Source organism: Takifugu rubripes, chromosome 22, assembly GCF_901000725.2.
Source record: "Takifugu rubripes chromosome 22, fTakRub1.2, whole genome shotgun sequence".
Classification (NCBI taxonomy): Eukaryota; Metazoa; Chordata; class Actinopteri; order Tetraodontiformes; family Tetraodontidae; genus Takifugu; species Takifugu rubripes.
The window spans coordinates 15,095,732-15,115,161 of record NC_042306.1 but is presented as its reverse complement, the minus strand read 5'-3'; the positions used below and the strand labels follow the sequence as shown (position 1 = coordinate 15,115,161).

Sequence of the window (19,430 nt, the reverse complement as noted above, 5' to 3'; positions counted from 1 at the left end):
AGGTTTACAAGGTGCGGTGCAGAAGATGACTATTATTATTATTATTATTCTAATCATCATTATATTAATTATTGTTACTTGCATTCACAGTATATTTGTTGTGCGCCAGCAAGAGCAAATTCCACCAACTTGCTATAATAAAGGTCCCAATTCCACCGACGAGCAGTGACCAGCGTGTGTACGTGTCAGCATTTAGGAAGAATTTATCCAAATGATATCAGTGATATTTAGATTCTGCCTGGTGTTCCTGGACCCCTGCAGCAGCCCGTTTTCCTCTTCAGTTCCCCCAGAAACGTTCTGACTGCTCAGACCTTTACGTTCGATCTGACCTTCAGTCCTTTAAAAAAAGGAAGAAATTTCCAACTTTTGATTGAAAGGTGATTTTTTTCCCCCCTTTTCTGCCTCCTCGGATGTTTTATTTCCCGTGTTAAACGTCCCAGCGGTTGTTGCTCTGTCATTGCTACCTGAGCCAGGCCTCAGGACCCCCCCACCCCCCACGGGGCTGTTTCAGATTTTGCTCTTTTTGAGCAGCAGTGGAAGAGAAACGGGCCACGTTAATCACTCTGGATATTGTGGGGACGAGAAGCAGCAGACGAACACACAACCTTCAGTATTGTCAACTGCACCAAATAAAGAACCAAATATTTGGGATGTCGGCGCCGCAGCAGGTTTGTCAGAAACAGGAAGTGTCTCTTGCTCCTTGTGACATCATCTCCTCCCTTTTCCTGGTGTGGAGCTGAGTTTTGCTGTAACTTTTCTGTTGTTTCCTTTCTTGGCTCGCGGTCACGACCTCATTTAGAAAACTTTAGACAAAGTGTCTGTTGTCTGTTTGAGTACGGTCGAAAACCTATGCATGCCCGAGTAAAGTGGTCAGATCAAGTTAGATGTCTCATCTTTTCATTGGTTCTCCTTCTGTTTCGCCCGTTTGGTGTATCGAGGACGATGTCCCCCAGGTTGTCCACTGCTGACTGTCCATGTGAGGGTGGCCAGATTTCTATTAAACTACAAATGTTGCTGCTGTCTGTCTGGATGCTGCGTGAAGGCCGGCTGATTGCAACCCTGGGGGGAAGCCCCCAGCCCAAACACACCAACGTGACCTTTTACCCGGGTCACACTCGGGTTTCTGAACATCTGGGAGGTGCTGAGGCAGCCAGATGTTCGGGGAACCACCAAAGCAGCGTTTACTAAATTTAATATTTAAGCCTGTGAGGGCAGCTTAGTTAAAATCTGTGTGCGATAAAGAGTGTCGTAGACACGGAAACGGGCGATGGGCGGGGCTTGGTGATGGGCGGGGCCTAGTGAAGGCCACCACCAGGGGGCGGTCAAGACACTCGATGTGGTCTATGACGTCACTTTGGGGGTCGTTTTCATCGTTAAATAAAGCTGTCAAATATCTTAAACAACTATTTAACTCATTTATTGCAAAAGAGAACTGCCACTCGGTCCATTAGCGCCACCTGCTGGACCTAAATGCTCTAGTTCACAAGCGCCACAGCAGCTTAACCATCTCTGGAGGGAATGAGACAGCAATTTAATTTCTTTCCTAAATCTGCTCCAATCCCATCAGCCCAGAATAAACATCAGGCCGCTAATGGAGCTGCTCTGTTTCATTTCTGCTGCACAAAACACCAACGTGTGATCAATAAAAGTTCACTTTTCTTGATTTAATTGGGATAAATCGACGGTCCAGTTCTTTAAACACATCCAGCTGTGCTGAACATCAGCGAGCCCTCATAGTCCACGGGTGGCGTGCGGAGGGCGCGGCGCGGCGTCCTCAGGAGGGGTTCTGCTGCCTCCGCTGGAGCCACCTCTTCTTCAGCTTCTCTGATTTGGCTTTTTGTTGAGACGCTGCAAGTTCACAAAGTTAGAACGGCTCAAACGTGGCGACGCCAATGTTTAAAACTACACAACCCTAAAATAAAACCTTTCAGGGTCTAGAAGAATTAACGACCACCGGATAAAAAGACCTTTCCCTGCGTTTTTAATTAATTCATTACATTCATGAACTCACCCCAGCCTTTCTTCACAAACTCCACCGCTGCACTTTTTTCCCGGCCCCTCTTGTTCTGGATGGACAGCAGCTCGTTACCTGGACAGCAAAAACACAGACTGAACGTGGGTCCACCAGCTCCGAGACCAGGACCAGTGGTGGCTCCGTCCTACATGTGGTCCTGCGGCTTCCTGGCCCGTAGAGCCTGGAGCGGAGGAAGTCCTCGGCGGCCTGCTGCTGGGAGCACGCCGAGCCGCTCCCCTTCACCGTCATCACCGTGTAGGTTCCACCAAAGCTGCAACAACACAAGTTCACTGTTTCACAGGCCTCCTCTTGGCGCAACTGTTCCGTTCTGAGGTTACGAGTGCAGAACGTCAGGATCGCATCTTCTAAGTCACAATTCTGTTGCAGCTTGTGAGAAGAAAGCAACGTACACTCTTGAATTGTTCCCTCGGTCCTTCTTCTTCTCTGGTTCTTCATCCGTCTTCTCGGCTGGTGATGATCAAAGCATGAATTCACTTTGATTCTGCTCATCCAGAAATCAGAGAAAGGGGTTTTTACCTTCCTCCTCGGGCTGGTTCTGCTTCCTGCGAAACAAAGCAGATGTTTTACTGCAGATGTTGCCCGGACCAGAGCGAAGGAGCAGCAGGAGGAATCTTACTTCGAAGGAGTCGCATCAAATTCCTCCAACACGTCGGCCGGCAGAAGTTTCCTTTTCTTGAAAGACATCAAAATTAAATGCAATTAATTTCACACAACAACCCCAAACGGACATGTGGTAAAATATCCGTCTCCTCTAATGAGCACAGAACAGAAACCTTCTATTTCTCCGCATTACACCAAAAACCTGATCAGATCACTTCACGCACATTTCTTATTAATCTAAGAAAACCGACCTTTTGTTCCTGGAACAGCTCCTGTCGCTTCCTTCTCTTCTCTTTCAACACTTCTTTTTCACTGCAAACATGGAAACTTGCTTGATAAAACACTGAATATTAAAATATAAATGTTCTACATCTGCATCCACGCCTTTATTTAGTTTCCAAACGCACAACCAAAGCGTGTCGGAGCCGTGTTTTATCAGCATTTATTCCAGCTGCTACATTCTGGATGTGGTTTGTTGGACCAGTCAATGCTAACTCGTTAGCTACCTCCGCACCGCGGCCAGCGCTTGTTTCATGCTGTGTAAAGCCTGAGCCTTCGAGTCTTCAAACGTGACCTCTTCGGGAGCCTCATCGTCGCTGGACGGCTCCAACAAACTCAAATTCCCCGTCTGCTTCCCGACAATCGTCGGCTTTGAGGAAGAAACTGTTTTTCCACGTTGCTTTTTCACCATGTTTGCGTCCAACAAGGCTACGTCATCTCACCGCGCCAGACTGTGACGCCATCAATATGGGACCTGGGAACACTTGTCCCCCTGTTGGCCAGACACGGAACTGCAACCGGAGTGGCAATAACCTAGTTATAGATTCAGATCTATATAAACAGTCCAACACCTGGAGGAAATAAACATTAGTTTAGCTCTTTTGGTCTCCCCTGTAGATCACAACGATCTGCAGTAAAATATTAGCAATGTTCACATCCCTTTAAAAACATTACTGGGCTTTATTTAAAATGTTTAATAATACTGAAAGCCCCCACCGGAAGCCGTGAAGTTGTTACGCCATCGGCGGCAGGACGCTTTTATTCTGAAAGCCCCCACCGGAAGCCGTGAAGCGGTTGCGCCATCGGCAGCAGGAGGCGCCACGACGCCAAATCCCAGCAGTTGCGCTCACGCACGGATCCGCTGCTGCAGACATGCATCCACTGTTGTTCGTGTTCGTGGCCGCCGCCGGAGCGTCGGTCCTCGGCCCCGCCGGGATGGGCGCGTCGGTGCGGGAAGGCCAGCCGTGCCTGGCCCCGCAGGAGTGGGAGGGGAGGTGGGTGCAGTACGACCACAGTACCGGGAGGAACCAACGAGCTATTGTCTCTTACGACGGCCTGAACCAGAGGATCCGAGTCCTGCAGAACCACAAGAAACACACCCCGTGTCAGAAGTAAGGTGGTTTAACTCTGTCTGATGTAGAACCCACAAGAACCGCAGCGAAGGGCTCCGGGGGCAGGAGACGCCTTTGGCTGCTCTCAGACGAAGGTTCTTGGCGGGCGTAGTTGAAACTTTAGACCCGACAGACCCCCTTCCCCCCGGCTGCGGGGACGAGTCCCGCAGAGCCGCTCTGATTGGTGCTTCCGAACCAGTCGCTGCAGAATAAACTCTGATTATCAGTTTGTTGGGTGCATTCATGTGGAGTCCAGTCTGAACTGGACCGATCTGGTCGTGTTTTATTAATTGCTAAAGCTAAAAGCTGGCTAACGTGTGAGCTAACTGTCCAGAATAATAGTTTTCCCATCGCTTTAAGCCCCTCCCATTAGCGCTCTTGTCTCCGCCCCCTCCAGGTACTTTGAGTACATCTACTTGTACCAGAGCATGGTGATGTTCCAGATCGACCAGAAGACCAAAGACTGCTCGAAGATCGCTCTGACGGAGGCCTGGGATCCGTTCGACATCCCAGATAACTCCACCTTTGAGGACCAGTACATCATCGGGGGCCCCGGGGACAACGTGGAGGCTCAGGAGTGGTCGGACAGGAAGCCGGCACGCCAGCGTGAGTCTGAGTTCTCCAGTTTTAGCGCGTTTGTTTCCGTCCAGAGGCTGAAGCGAGCGTGTGTCTCCCCAGATGAGACCTGGGTGGGCGTTTACACCCTGAAGGACTGTTACCCGGTGCAGGAGACCTACACCAGGAACAGCAGCGTCACCACCTCCACCCGCTTCTTCAACCTCCAGCTCGGCATCAGCGACCCCAACGTCTTCACCCCCCCCAGCACCTGTCAGTCCGCCCGGCCCGAGAGGATGGCGGAGTGGGCGTGCTGAGCGTGGGCGCCGGCGCCGAGCCCCGGACGACCACGCGGTCCGGGGCCACATTTAGACCTTCAGACATTTCCTCTGAGGACTTGCAGGTTCTGACCTTCAAGGATCTCAAACATCTGATTCAGGACGTGAGAAAAAGGCAGCAAATGTCTGAGGGTCTGAATGCGATCGGCTGCATTCGAGCCACGAAATGAGCAAAACCTGTGACGACTGTTCTCCTTGCTGCTAACGGTTAGCCGTGCTAGAGCCAAGTGTTTGTGTTTGGGCGTGATGAGCCGGCGTCGGGTCAGCTTTTATAGAAGAACAAACTCCGGTTTTAGGCTTTGTTCCCAGCTGTGATCACGTCTCCTGGTATTCCTGCTGTCACACCGACTCATTGCTGAATAAAAGCTTCCCAGAAGCCCAGCAGGGTGCCTCAGGCCTGACTCATCACTGCCCCATTACAGGTCCGCCACTGAGAAATGTGCACAGAGAATCAAACATCACTGCATAGGTGTCAGGTCCAGGCACATGTGGCCCGGTCCTGCAGGTCCTGAAGGTCCAGAAACTCCTTTTAAACCACAGTAGGTAGTAAAAAACACTTTAAATATTGAATATCACAGACATCCAGGGGTATTTGTGTAAGTTTATGTTAAATAATACACGATTGTGAGTTTTTGGTTTAAATAAGACAGGTCCGTGCTCGGGCCTCCGCAGTTGTCTGTAGTTACCAGAGTCTCCGCCAGGGGTCGCTCTTTACGCATGAACGCCACCAAACTTGTGACGCCATTGCATGCTTTTTATTTTCAGAAGGTAATATAGAATATATCTGATTAATATACAAATCTGCATCTAAATATAACAGAATATATCTGTATAACTGCCCTATATAGTGAATATTAACTTTGAAGTTAAAAAACGGACCTAAAAAAATAAAATGTTCCCGCTTCCGACTTTCAGGTTTGTTAAATATTATAATTATTGTTGTCGCTATTTTATTAATGAACAAATTCTCGATTTGCTGTAACAACAACAAGGGTTTGGTTGTAATCTGCACTCAGCAAACATGACTTCCGCCTGTACCTTTCAGAGTAAAGCTTCGAGAAACCGCAGTACTAATTTTGCGACTATAAGAACCCGAAAGGTCCCGTTTGTAAAGGGCATCGCGTCATACGTAGACTGGAACGTGCAGGTCAAATAGGAACAACATAAAGCGAGTTGCGGACCCAAGGCGTGTTCGGCGGCCACTGACTTCCGGTGCGGCGGCCGTTAAAAGCGCAGCTTGACGCGGCTGTTTGTCTCCACAGCGGCCGGAGCTGCGGAAGCACTGCGGTGTTTCTGCGGCAGCGTCGCAGCTCAGCTCGCACTTCTCTCCCCACCGGCGCGTCTCCTCGTTCGGGGCTTTTTCCGCCTCCGACGACCAGGTTCCAATCGCCACCTTTTCGTCCATCTCGCCCGCCGGGGGGACAGCTGGTGCGGCGACGACATCGGAGGAGGGGGTGATGCCCTTGACTCCGGCTGGAGGAGGAGTTTGGAGCAGAAGGGCTCTCATCCTCTGGATACCCGCCGGAAAAGGACATTGTGAGCGTGCGGAGTCCTCGCTGAGGGCGTCGGGGATGCCGGGCAGCTTCATTTCCACGCCGCCATCCGCAGAGCTGCAGCGTCCTGTTGAAAGAAGCCACCGGCTGGAAATGTTCTGAGTCTGCAGGGAACCTGGCCCAGGAACGGTGCCGGTCAGCCTCGGAAGGCCTCGGCCAGCCCCCACCCCCAGATTAGGGCGCAGAAGGCAAATGTTGACGGCGAGATAAGAGAATCCGGAGGCTGCTGCCGAAAGTGTGAGTGGACTCTGACATTGTTGCTGTTTTTGGGCCTCGCTGTGGGAGGACATGTTCCTCTCAATAATACATGCAGTGGGCAGCAGATCCTGAACCGCGTCTCCGTGCATGACGGGCTCGGAACCGAGGTTGTTTAATCTTGTGACCCCTGTAGGGAGGCGGGCTTGAGCGGAGGTCATGGCTGACCACGAGGAAGCCGAGTTGTCTGAGTCCCTCCAGAAGGAGGACGGCTTTTCCAGCGAGCAGGAGGATTCCGCCGCTTTCAAATCGAAAAGTTTGCCAGTTCTAAGCGAGGAGGCGCCTCAGGAGGAAACCTTACTGGCCGGTTCTGCCCAGTCAATCGTGGCCGAAGAGAGCGCCGAATTCATCCAACTTCCTGCCAAGTCGGAGTCGTACCAGGCAGAAGCCCCGACCAGAACCAACTACCTGGCCAAGCCAGGCAAGTCGGCACTGAGCCGGCCCGGCTCCTACATGGAGAACACGGAGCTGCGCAGGAACAAACTCCTGGCCCGGAGGAAGCCCCCCAGCCTGTTCTCCTCCAGGCTGGCTCAGATCCGTCTGCCCAGCAAGAAGTACCTCAGCCTCGTCCTGCAGGACTCGCGCTGCTTCCTGTTCTGCATGTGCTACCTGACCTTCATCCAGTCGCTCATGGTGTCGGGCTACCTCAGCAGCGTCATCACCACCATCGAGAAGAGGTACAGCCTGAGGAGCTCCGAGTCGGGCCTCCTCGTCAGCTGCTTCGACATCGGGAGCCTCCTGGTGGTGGTCTTCATCAGCTACTTCGGTGGGCGGGGCCAGAGGCCTCGCTGGCTGGCTGTCGGGGGCGTGTTCATCGCCGTCGGCGCCGGCCTCTTCTCCTTACCTCACTTCATCTCGCCCCCGTACCAGATCCAGGAAGTGAACTCCTCCTCGGCCAACGAGGGCCTGTGCATGAACAGCAACGCCAGCGGTAAGGACCACGTGGACATCGCCTCCTGTCCCCGGGACCAGGAGGGGAACGAGCACAACCTGTACGTGGCCCTGTTCGTCGTTGCCCAGATCCTGGTGGGCATGGGCTCCACGCCCATCTACACCCTGGGACCCACGTACCTGGACGACAACGTGAAGAAGGAGAACGCGTCGCTGTACCTGGGTAAGAGCGTGATGAGACGTGTGTGTGTGTGTGTGTGTGTGCTGACCCCCAGAACCCAGCAGGACCAGAACCAACACTTGTTCGGCCCAAACTGCATCAACGTGCACCAGTTCCAGCACAACCGTCGGCACCGTGACGTCTCCTCGCTCCCTTTCACACGTAGAATCAGAAAGCTGCGGTTTGCTATGATGCTAACGCGCGGTCATGCTAATGAGGGAGAGACTAAAGGTATCAGGAGTCTTTAGAAACCTGCGTCCTGGTCCAACGTCCTACGGGCCTTGAGGTCCGGTAGGACGTTGGTTTCTGCAGATTTAATAGATCTGAGATCTGAGAGCGAGCACAAAGAGCTTACTGCCCTCTCACAGGACTCTTACGCTGCTCAGCCTACTTAGCTTATTATGTTAGCAGCAGAACACGAGAGGAGACGGATGATGTCTTCAGAGGACTCAGCAGGAACCGCTGTCGGGAGCCGGGTCCAGTACCCTGAAGGAGGAGGACCGTGGTGGGACGGTTTCAGCACCACTGTCCTCTAGTCAGAGCTGATGAATCTTAAAGTCCCAGGAGGGCGGCGCCGCTCCGGGTCGGCCATCATACGCGGCGGCGCCGCTCCGGGTCGGCCGACATACGCGGCGGCGCCGCTCCGGGTCGGCCGACATACGCGGTGGCGCCGCTCATACGCGGCGGCGCCCGCGGGGGCAGCAGACGTCCGTGGGAATAATTCAGCACAGCGTGGCTCCGTAACCCCGATAAGAGAGGCTGTGATTGGCTGCTGCGGGCGGCTCCGTGTTCATCAGGAGTCAGGGGCTGTTAGAGGGGCACGGTGGTTCTGGTTCTATGGTGGCAGGATCGGACTGCAGACTTCCTGGTCCAGAACCTCTTGGGTGCTTAAATTGGGGCTCCTGGTCTGAATCAGCAGCAGAAATACGCAGGTTTTCTTTCTGCTGCTTCTGAAACGGAATCATTTGCGTTTGTGGGTCAGGTCCGATTGTGTTTAGTTGCTCCTGTCAGGCAGAACCAGCAGGTCATGGGGTCAGGACCCAGGTCCACCCTGTGGTTCCTGTTGACTTTTGTTCTTTTGGCTTCTGTTAGAACCAGTTTAGGACAGAAACGTGGGCGTAAAGATGTGAAGCTGCAGCCGGTTCAGGACTTGGGCAGTGCTGTGTCAGCAGGTTGCCATGGAAACGCCTCCATTCCACAATTCATTGTGTCTCCCTGGTTGTGGACCACAATGATGCGCCCCCGTCCCGGCCTCAGCTCCGGCCGCCTGTCTGGACCTGGGAATCACCCCGATCACGTGACTTTCCCCTCCCGGTCAGCAGTGGAACAACTTCCTGTTTCGGCGGCTTGTTCCGCTCATCTGCTCCTCCTCTTCCTCCCTCTCTTCCTCCTCTCTTCCTCCCTCTCTTCCTCCTCTCTTCCTCCCTCTCTTCCTCCCTCTCTTCCTCCTCTCTTCCTCCCTCTCTTCCTCCCTCTCTTCCTCCCTCTCTTCCTCCTCTCTTCCTCCCTCTCTTCCTCCTCCCTCTCTTCCTCCTCTCTTCTTCCTCCCTCTCTTCCTCCTCTCTTCCTCCTCCTCTTCCTCCTCTCTTCCTCCTCTCTTCCTCCCTCTCTTCCTCCTCTCTTCCTCCCTCTCTTCCTCCCTCTCTTCCTCCTCTCTTCCTCCCTCTCTTCCTCCCTCTCTTCCTCCTCTCTTCCTCCTCTCTTCTCCCTCTCTTCCTCCCTCTCTTCCTCCCTCTCTCTTCCTCCCTCTCTTCCTCCCTCTCTTCCTCCCTCTCTTCCTCCTCTCTTCCTCCCTCTCTTCCTCCCTCTTCTCCTCCTCTCTTCCTCCCTCTCTTCCTCCTCTCTTCCTCCTCTCTTCCTCCCTCTCTTCCTCCCTCTCTTCCTCCCTCTCTTCCTCCTCCTCTTCCTCCTCTCTTCCTCCTCTCTTCCTCCTCTCTTCCTCCTCTCTTCCTCCCTCTCTTCCTCCCTCTCTTCCTCCCTCTCTTCTCTTCCTCCCTCTCTTCCTCCTCTCTTCCTCCCTCTCTTCCTCCCTCCTTCCTCCTCTCTCCTCCTCTCTTCCTCCCTCTCTTCCTCCCTCTCTTCCTCCCTCTCTTCCTCCCTCTCTTCCTCCTCCCTCTTCCTCCCTCTCTTCCTCCCTCTCTTCCTCCCTCTCTCCTCCCTCCCTTCCTCCCTCTCTTCCTCCTCTCTTCTCTCTTCCTCCTCTCTTCCTCCCTCTCTTCCTCCTCTCTTCCTCCCTCTCTTCCTCCCTCTCTTCCTCCTCTCTTCCTCCCTCTCTTCCTCCCTCTCTTCCTCCTCTCTTCCTCCCTCTCTTCCTCCCTCTCTTCCTCCTCTCTTCCTCCCTCTCTTCCTCCTCCTCTTCCTCCCTCTCTTCCCCCTCTCTTCCTCCCTCTCTTCCTCCTCTCTTCCTCCCTCTCTTCCTCCTCTCTCCTCCCTCTCTCCCTCTCTTCCTCCTCTCTTCCTCCCTCTCTTCCTCCTCTCTTCCTCCCTCTCTTCCTCCCTCTCTTCCTCCTCTCTTCCTCCTCTCTTCCTCCCTCTTCCTCCCTCTCTTCCTCCCTCTCTTCCTCCTCCTCTTCCTCCCTCTCTTCCTCCCTCTCTTCCTCCTCTCTTCTCTCCTCGTTGTTCCCCATCTTTTCCCCTTTTTTCTGCCTCCGGCGCCGACGCTCCCCGGCCCGGCGCCGACGCTCCCCGGCCCGGCGTGGATGGTCGGCCTGGTGTTGCGTAACGAGGGTGTTCCCTCTCCTCCCGCTACATCAGGGATTATTCCCGATGGTGCCAGGAAAGTCCTCGATCCCGGTGCTGTATCATCCCGGCTCTGGCGAGGTGACGTAAGAGCGGAGGCGAGATGGACTCTGAGGTCCTGACGGACCTGAACCCAGAGCAGGTTCCCAGGACGGCGAGGCGTTCCTGCTGCTCCGGTGTTGAGTCGCACTTCCTTTCAACTCCGGCCAAAGACTTAAAGGTTTAAATTCCCTCTAATTGGAGAAATCTGATTCTCGGGTGCAGGAAAGGTGCCCGATTACTGGGTCACGTGACCTGACGGGTCATGTGACCCGCACACACGCTCTTTTGTGCCCGGCTCCAGCGGCGATTAGTTCGACTCGGCTGGTTACGCAAGTTGAGCACTTTTAATCTTCCTCCTCTTCTTCGCTCCGCAGCCATCATGTACGTAATGGGAGCACTGGGACCGGCTGCTGGGTACCTGCTGGGAGGGGTCCTCATCGGCTTCTACGTTGACCCCAAGACCGTCGTCACCATCGACCAGAGCGACCCCAGATTCATCGGCAACTGGTGAGAGGTCTTAACTAACGCCGCTGTGGGACGCGGTTTAAATAGCAAACCTATAGAAAGGCTCGTTTCCACGGTAACTGGGGCTCAGCAGGAGGTCTGGGGGCCAGCAGGGGGTCTGGGGCCAGCAGGGGGTCTGGGGCTCAGCAGGAGGTCTGGGGCCCAGCAGGAGGTCTGGGGGCCAGCAGGGGGTCTGGGGTCCAGCAGAAGGTCTGGGGGCCAGCAGGGGGTCTGGGGGCCAGCAGGGGGTCTGGGGTCCAGCAGGAGGTCTGGGGGCCAGCAGGAGGTCTGGGGTCCAGCAGGAGGTCTGGGGGCCAGCAGGGGGTCTGGGGTCCAGCAGAAGGTCTGGGGGCCAGCAGGGGGTCTGGGGGCCAGCAGGGGGTCTGGGGTCCAGCAGGAGGTCTGGGGGCCAGCAGGGGGTCTGGGGTCCAGCAGGAGGTCTGGGGGCCAGCAGGAGGTCTGGGGGCCAGCAGGGGGTCTGGGGTCCAGCAGGAGGTCTGGGGGCCAGCAGGAGGTCTGGGGGCCAGCAGGGGGTCTGGGGTCCAGCAGGAGGTCTGGGGGCCAGCAGGAGGTCTGGGGGCCAGCAGGGGGTCTGGGGGCCAGCAGGGGGTCTGGGGTCTAGCAGGAGGTCTGGGGCCAGCACGGGGTCTGGGGTCCAGCAGGAGGTCTGGGGGCCAGCACGGGGTCTGGGGGCCAGCACGGGGTCTGGGGGCCAGCAGGGGGTCTGGGGTCCAGCAGGAGGTCTGGGGGCCAGCACGGGGTCTGGGGGCCAGCACGGGGTCTGGGGGCCAGCAGGGGGTCTGGGGTCCAGCAGGAGGTCTGGGGCCAGCACGGGGTCTGGGGGCCAGCAGGGGGTCTGGGGTCCAGCAGGAGGTCTGGGGCCAGCACGGGGTCTGGGGGCCAGCAGGGGGTCTGGGGCCCCACCAGCTCAGCTCAGGTCCCGGTTTGATGTGATGATGTCGTCAAGACCGGGAAGATGATGGGTCGCTGCGTCCGGAACGGGTTTCAGGAATGATGCTAAACGTTTGTGTCTCCGCGCTCCTCAGATGAAGGTTGCCGTGGCAACATCAGTGAGTCATAAATGTACCTTAAAATACTTTATGTGAGAGGTGCTGAGAGTCCGCGATGGCGGCCGCTGAGCCCCTCAGCTGCTGAGTCAGCCGCAGGATTCCAGGTGATGATGGCAGGAAGAGGACGGGGGGGCAGGAAGGTTCCTCAGAGGCTCCTCAGAGGCTCCTCAGAGGTTCCTCAGAGGTTCCTCAGAAGCTCCTCAGAGGTTCCTCAGAGGTTCCTCAGAGGTTCCTCAGAAGCTCCTCAGAGGCTCCTCAGACGTTCCTCAGAGGCTCCTCAGAGGCTCCTCAGAGGCTCCTCAGAGGTTCCTCAGAGGCTCCTCAGAGGCTCCTCAGAGGTTCCTCAGAGGCTCCTCAGAGGCTCCTCAGAGGCTCCTCAGAGGTTCCTCAGAGGCTCCTCAGAGGCTCCTCAGAGGTTCCTCAGAGGCTCCTCAGAGGCTCCTCAGAGGTTCCTCAGAGGCTCCTCAGAGGCTCCTCTCACCTCCTCCTGTCCTCCTGCAGGTGGAGCGGCTTCCTGCTCTGCGCCTTCGCCATGCTGCTGGTCATCTTCCCCATGTTCACCTTCCCCAAGAAGCTTCCGCCCCGACACAAGAAGAAGAAGAGGAGGAAAAAGCTGAGCCTGGACGACATGTCGAGTGACGACGACGTTCTGAAGGAGAAGAGCAACAACAAGAGCCAGCCGGTCACCTCCTCCATGGGCTTTGGGAAGGACATCAAAGGTGGGGTCTCATCTTCTGCCGCTCTTATGCTTCCAAACGAGGTGGTTTTTAATGAGGTCAGCTCCCTCAGAGGCTGCAGGTGTTGATGACCAGACGTTAGGAGATAAGGTCCCTCTGCTCCCTCTCAGATCTGCCCAAAGCTGCCGTGAGGATTCTCAGCAACATCACCTTCCTGTTCGTCAGCCTCTCCTACACGGCCGAGAGCGCCATCGTAACCGCCTTCATCACCTTCATCCCCAAGTTCATCGAGTCTCAGTTCGGCATCCCGGCCTCCAGCGCCAGCATCTACACAGGTGGGAATGGGCGGGGACGTGGGCGGAGCTGGAGGAGCTGGAGAAGCTGGAGAAGCTGGAGAAGCTGGAGAAGCTGGAGAAGCTGGAGAAGCTGCTCCTGGACAGGCAGGAAACAGCCTGTCCAGGAGCAGCTTCAGCCCACACACACACACTCACACACACACACACACACACACACACACACACACACGCGCACACGCACACTCACACACGCACACACACACACACACACTCACACACACACACACACACACGCGCGCACACACGCACACACTCACACACGCACACACACACACACTCACACACACACACTCGCACACGCACACTCGCACACACACACACTCACACACACACTCACACACACACACACACACACACACACACTCGCACACGCACACTCGCACACACACACACTCACACACACACGCACACGCACACACACACACTCACACACACACACACACTCACACACACACACACACTCACACCACACACACACACACACCACACTCACACACGCACACACACACACGCACACACACACACACACACACACACTCACACACTCACACACACACACACACACACACACACACACACACGCTCCTTCAGCCTCTCCTCAGATGTTCTCCTCACCAAAGAGCTGACTGAGTTCAGCAGAACCGTCTGGAGGTCCAGTCTGGGGTCTGAGCCGCCCCCCGTCCTGCTGTGGCGTGCGTGGGTGGGTCTAATGCGCGCCCTTCTCGCCCTTCTCGCCCTTCTCGCCCTTCTCGCCCTTCTCGCCCTTCTCGCCCTCAGGTGTGATCATCGTGCCCAGCGCCGGCGTGGGCATCGTCCTGGGCGGCTACATCATCAAGAAGCTGAAGCTGGGCGCCCGTGAGTCGGCCAAGCTGGCCATGATCTGCAGCGGCGTGTCGCTGCTCTGCTTCTCCACGCTCTTCATCGTGGGCTGTGAGAGCATCAACCTGGGAGGGATCAACATCCCATACACCACCGGGTGAGGGGCGGGGCCAGAGGCCAAGAGGGAGGAAGCCCCTCCTCCCTGGGCGTGGCCACCTGTGGATACATCTGCTTTAGTTTGGAAGGAAACAGGATGTTTGGACCACCTGCGTCTTTAGTCCTTCCTGTCCTCTGTTCATCCCTTCATCCCCTCTCTCCTCCTACTCCTCCTCCCTCTCCCCCTCCTCTGTTCATCCCTTCATCCCCTCCTCTTCATCCCCTCCTCCTCCTCTTCATCCTCTCCCTCCTCCTCCCCCCACTCCCCCCCTTCTCCTCCTCCTCCCACTCCTCCCCCTCCTCTTTTCATCCCTTCATCCCCTCCTCCTCCTCCTCCTCCTCCTCTTCCCCCCCTCTCCTCCTACTCCTCCCCCGTTCATCCCTTCATCCCCTCCCCCTCCTCCCCCTCTTCCTCTGTTCATCCCTTCATCCCCTCCTCTTCATCCCCTCCTCCTCCTCTTCATCCTCTCCCTCCTCCTCCCACTCCTCCCCCCCCCTGTTCATCCCTTCATCCCCTCCCCCTCCTACTTCATCTCCTCCTCTTCATCTCCTCCTCCTCCTCTTCATCCTCTCCCTCCTCCCACTCCTCCCCCTCCTCTGTTCATCCCTTCATCTCCTCCTCTTCATCTCCTCCTCCTCCTCTTCATCCTCTCCCTCCTCCTCCCACTCCCCCCCTTCTCCTCCTCCTCCTCTCGTCCTCCCCCCCCCCCCGGAGGCAGCAGACCTGGGTTCGGTGTCTGTCCGTCCCAGAGGTTCTGATCCGGTCCCGTGTCTCCTGCAGGCCGACTCTCACCATGACCCAGCGGAACCTGACGGGCGGCTGCAACGTCAACTGTGGCTGCAGGATCCACGAGTACGCGCCGGTCTGTGGTTCTGACGGCATCACCTACTTCAACCCCTGCCTGGCCGGGTGCAGCGGCGTGGCCAACGACAGCAGCGGGGTGAGGCCCCCCCCCCCACCCTCACCCCCCTCACCCCCCCACCGTGGCCCCTCAGGTATGCAGACGATCCCAGACTTAACGCTTGATCCCGGGTCGCTCCGCAGATCCGGAACTACTCGGACTGCGCCTGCGTGCAGAGCCGGCAGGTGATCACGCCGTCCTCGGGGGGGCAGGGCGGCAACCAGCTGCAGCTGGTCATCGTCAAGACGTACCTGAACGAGAACGGGCACGCCGTGGCGGGGAAGTGCGACCGCACCTGCAGCACCCTCATCCCCTTCCTGGTCTTCCTCTTCATCGTCACGCTGATCACGGCGTGCGCCCAGCCCTCCGCCATCATCGTCACGCTCAGGTGCGTGAGGCACCAGAAACATCCCATAATGTCAGGCTGCACCTAACGGCTGTGACCCCGCAGGTCCGTCGCCGAGCAGGAGCGGCCGTTCGCTCTGGGGATGCAGTTCGTCCTCCTGCGGACCCTCGGTGAGCGGCAGAACCTCCAGAACCTTCCGTCTGGGTTTCCTCCAATGGTGGCGGTTGTTTACTGTTGTTTACTGTTGTTGTTTACTGAGACGGGGCGGGCTTCTCTGTCTCCTCTCTCTCTGCTCCCAGCCTACATCCCGACGCCCATCTACTTCGGCGCCGTCATCGACACCACGTGCATGCTGTGGCAGCAGGACTGCGGCGTGCACGGCTCCTGCTGGGAGTACGACGTCACCTCGCTGCGCTTCGTCTACTTCGGCCTCGCCGCCAGCCTCAAGTTCCTGGGCTTCCTCTTCATCTTCCTCACCTGGTACTCCATCAAGTACAAGGAGGAGCGTGTGGAGCGCTGGCTCAAACGCCACCTGTCGCCCGTCGACACGGTGGGCAGCCTCGTCTGCCACCCGGGGGGCCACAAGGGCCACGCCCGCACGCGCTCCTGCCCCGTGAACATCCCGCGGACGGACCCCGGCGCTCTGCCCGCCAACGGCCCGCCGCGGGCCGGGGCCCTCAACCGCGGCGTCAGCACCCAGAGTTGCCCGGGAAACGAACTTAAAGGGACGACCCCTCCCACCGCCGCCGCCGCCGCCGCCTCGCCCGCGGCCGTGGCGGCGGCGGCGGTGGCGGCGGCGCCGATGCAGGCCCAGTCCCTGGAGCAGGTTTCAGTCAGAGCCTGAGTCCTGGAAGAGGAGGCGGACCTGACATTCATCCAAGAGCCGGCGGCGCCACAGATGGCGTGTTGAGCCCGCTGTTGTCCGCTGGACTCGGAGGGACGTTTTCTCGGCGTCGGGACCATCGGCTGGATGTCGTCCAGCTCCACGATGGGACCGCGGCGAGTGACTGGTTACAGGAGGGAGGTAGTTTATGCTCACAAACCCTGCCCCCACTGCCCCCACCTGACCCCTACCTGCCCCCACTGCCCCCCACCTGCCCCCACTGCCCCCCACCTGCCTCCACTGCCCCCCACCTGCCCCCACTGCCCCCTACCTGCCCCCCACCTGCCCCCCACCTGCCTCCACTGCCCCCTACCTGCCCCCCACCTGCCTCCACTGCCCCCACCTGCCTCCACTGCCCCCTACCTGCCCCCACCTGCCCCCTACCTGGCCCCACGTGCCCCCACTGCCCCCTACCTGCCCCTCACCTGCCTCCACTGCCCCCTACCTGCCCCCACTGCCCCCACCTGCCCCCCACCTGCCCCCACCTGCCCCCCACCCCGGCAACACGTGCCTTCTGTCCACCCAAGTTGTCCCTCATCGGCTGTTTTCCTCCTTTCGTCCATCAAACGTTTAAATCAGGTTGTTTACGTCATCAAAGACGTGCGGGCAAATGTCCACTGGGGGGCGCCAAAGACAGGGACGTTCCAAGGTCCCCAGGAACCTTCTTTGGTCTTAAACACTGAAGTTAGTGAATAATCACGCAGGACTTTCCTTTCCTTTCTATTTATTTTAGCCGCTCAACGCTGATTTGTAGATTTATCCGCAGTCTTGTGTCGGAGACGTGACGGGAGGAAACCGCAACATCAAAGCTCCACGGAACCTTTTTACAGGAGTCGGAGGACATCATCAAAAGGAACCATTTGTGCTGGACCCATCAGCAGTTTCTATCTGCTCCGTTTTCACTGACTTTTCCTCCTAATTGTGCGTCCAAACGAGACAGAGGACGTTTAAATGCCGAGGACAGGAAATGATGCAACGGCGCTCCCTGGAAAATAAGGTCAAACGTCTCTTCTTTGCTTTCGTAGAGGTTTTTATTTCAGAGGGGGGCTAAAACCCGCGAATAAAGCCGGCGTGACCACAGGTCAGTGGGCGGAGCTTAGCAGGGCACATTCCTGCGTGACGGAGGCCGCCGGTCGCTCCCCGACACAATGACGCATTATTCCGCTGGACGTTGGATTGTTCGGCTTTGGCCGGTTCTGGATAATCCATCCATACACCCCCCCCCCCCCCCACCGCCTGATTAGTGAGCAAAGAGGGAAAGAACGGAGCACGGTCCCTGCTGGACCCGCTGCTGGGTCGGCTCTGAGGTGTCCCGGGTCAGTGAGGTCACAACGTGGTCGTCACTCACTCCGGGTCCCAGTGGTGCTGCTGTGGTGACGGAACTCAGCCGTCATCATCCTCATCATCCTCATCCTCATCCTCCTCATCATCATCCTCATCATCAACATCCTCATCCTCCTCATCCTCATCATCATCATCCTCATCATCAACATCCTCATCCTCCTCATCCTCATCATCATCCTCATCATCATCCTCCTCATCCTCATCATCATCATCCTCCTCTCTAAATTAGTATTTACCTGAACAGGTAGCTTGAGAAGAGCTAGAGCTAGATCGAGGTTCCTGGTTGGACCCTCTGAGGCCCCGCAGGGAGGCGGATTCTGATGGTTCTGTGTTCGAGACCCGCTGATGTTTCTGGGTCAGCGGTCAGGTCCGGTGGCGACCCCCGCAGGCCCCCCGCGGAACTGCACCCACATGCTGGACAGTCATTCGACTCTAAATTAAGAATTAGTTTGCACAATTTATCATGCAGGTAATGTTTAAAGGTTTTAATTATTTAATCTTTTTAAAGCTAAATTCCAGATCTGAATGTTTTTATTTTCCACTCTGAACCAGGAACATTTTGGACAAACCTCTTTTTAATCCTTCTAAAACCATTTAATCAGGTTTAAAGGAACAATCATTTAATAATTCATTATTAACCTCTTTGATCTTGATTGTGAAAATTATCCAAAAAAATCAGAAATTTGATGTAAATTTCAGGTTTTCCTGAGCAACATTGATCACGCAGTGATTTCTTTGATGTGATTGATTTTTTTTTAGAGAAACAGGCTTAAAAGTTGTGTTCATTAGGTGAAGAAGGAATAATCATTGTGATGGTTCTGGTTCTGGATCCAGTGATCCAGTTCCTGGAGGTCAGTGAACGGAGCGGCTGTCAAACTACTCGTTAAGTAACTTTAAGGGCTCAGAAAGGTCAGCAAGGTCACGCCTCATCGGCTTTTATCTACACGGTTTATTTGTTCTCGTCCGTGCACACATTAACTCACCTTCGTCACACAGAGCTCCGCCCACACCTGGCGTGGGCGGAGCTCTGCTCTTCACCTCTGCTGCTCTCTTCCACCTTCTTCACGGGAGAATCCGTCGCCACCTTCATCTGCTTAAATTCGCCTGGAAACGGGAAGTTGCAGCTCTGGACACGCAGGTCACCCGGAGTCTCACGTTAGCATCGCGAGGTTTCACGCTAGGCGGCGTCCAGGTGTCCTGGCGTCCAGGTGTCCGGGCGTCCAGGTGTTCGGGCGTCCAGGGGTCCTGGTGTCCTGGTGTCCAGGGGTCCTGGCCTCCAGGTGTCCGGGCGTCCAGGTGTTCGGGCGTCCAGGGGTCCTGGTGTCCAGGGGTCCTGGCCTCCAGGTGTCCGGGCGTCCAGGTGTTCGGGCGTCCAGGTGTCCTGGTGTCCAGGTGTCCTGGCCTCCAGGTGTCCTGGTGTCCAGGGGTCCTGGCCTCCAGGTGTCCGGGCGTCCAGGTGTTCGGGCATCCAGGGGTCCTGGCCTCCAGGTGTCCGGGCGTCCAGGTGTTCGGGCATCCAGGGGTCCTGGCCTCCAGGTGTTCGGGCGTCCAGGCGTCCGGGCGCGGCGTCACACCTGAAGCAGCCGTTTCTCCTGCTTTGACCAGAACCGGGTGTGTTTGGGCCCGGCGGACCCGTTCAGGTGGAGACTTGTAGACTCACTGTTGTTCACAGGTGTCCTGAATTCTCGACGTCTGTCATTGAAAACGTGGATGAAAAAACGACTAATAAAATGATTCCGGGAGCAGCTTCGTGT

The 19,430-nt window shown here is 56.5% G+C and overlaps 3 protein-coding genes and 1 long non-coding RNA gene across 4 annotated transcripts; 3 read left to right on the top strand and 1 right to left on the bottom strand.

Moving 5' to 3' along the window:
• Positions 1-1,395: 1,395 nt before the first annotated feature.
• nol7 (nucleolar protein 7) lies at positions 1,396-3,393 on the bottom strand. The gene is made up of 8 exons (XM_011617084.2): positions 3,142-3,393; positions 2,887-2,947; positions 2,652-2,707; positions 2,552-2,577; positions 2,425-2,482; positions 2,164-2,285; positions 2,012-2,089; positions 1,396-1,848 (listed from the first exon to the last, which is right to left on the bottom strand). Exons 1-8 carry the CDS (start codon positions 3,324-3,326, stop codon positions 1,775-1,777), a joined length of 660 nt encoding a protein of 219 aa, XP_011615386.1. The 5' UTR covers positions 3,327-3,393; the 3' UTR covers positions 1,396-1,774.
• Positions 3,394-3,721: 328 nt separating this feature from the next.
• Positions 3,722-5,308, top strand: epdr1 (ependymin related 1). The gene is made up of 3 exons (XM_003976180.3): positions 3,722-4,026; positions 4,424-4,632; positions 4,705-5,308. Exons 1-3 carry the CDS (start codon positions 3,788-3,790, stop codon positions 4,896-4,898), a joined length of 642 nt encoding a protein of 213 aa, XP_003976229.2. The 5' UTR covers positions 3,722-3,787; the 3' UTR covers positions 4,899-5,308.
• Positions 5,309-5,959: 651 nt separating this feature from the next.
• Positions 5,960-16,566, top strand: slco5a1a (solute carrier organic anion transporter family member 5A1a). The gene is made up of 10 exons (XM_029830524.1): positions 5,960-6,709; positions 6,864-7,841; positions 10,994-11,126; positions 12,695-12,912; positions 13,041-13,205; positions 14,004-14,202; positions 14,983-15,142; positions 15,247-15,491; positions 15,555-15,619; positions 15,749-16,566. The coding sequence occupies exons 2-10, from the start codon at positions 6,887-6,889 to the stop codon at positions 16,291-16,293; spliced, it is 2,685 nt and encodes an 894-aa protein (XP_029686384.1). The 5' UTR covers positions 5,960-6,709; positions 6,864-6,886; the 3' UTR covers positions 16,294-16,566.
• Positions 16,567-18,604: 2,038 nt separating this feature from the next.
• Positions 18,605-19,421, top strand: LOC115248009 (uncharacterized). Its single transcript, XR_003887042.1, has 2 exons — positions 18,605-18,884; positions 19,213-19,421. It is a non-coding gene; the product is annotated as an uncharacterized lncRNA (long non-coding RNA).
• The last annotated feature ends 9 nt before the right edge of the window (positions 19,422-19,430 follow it).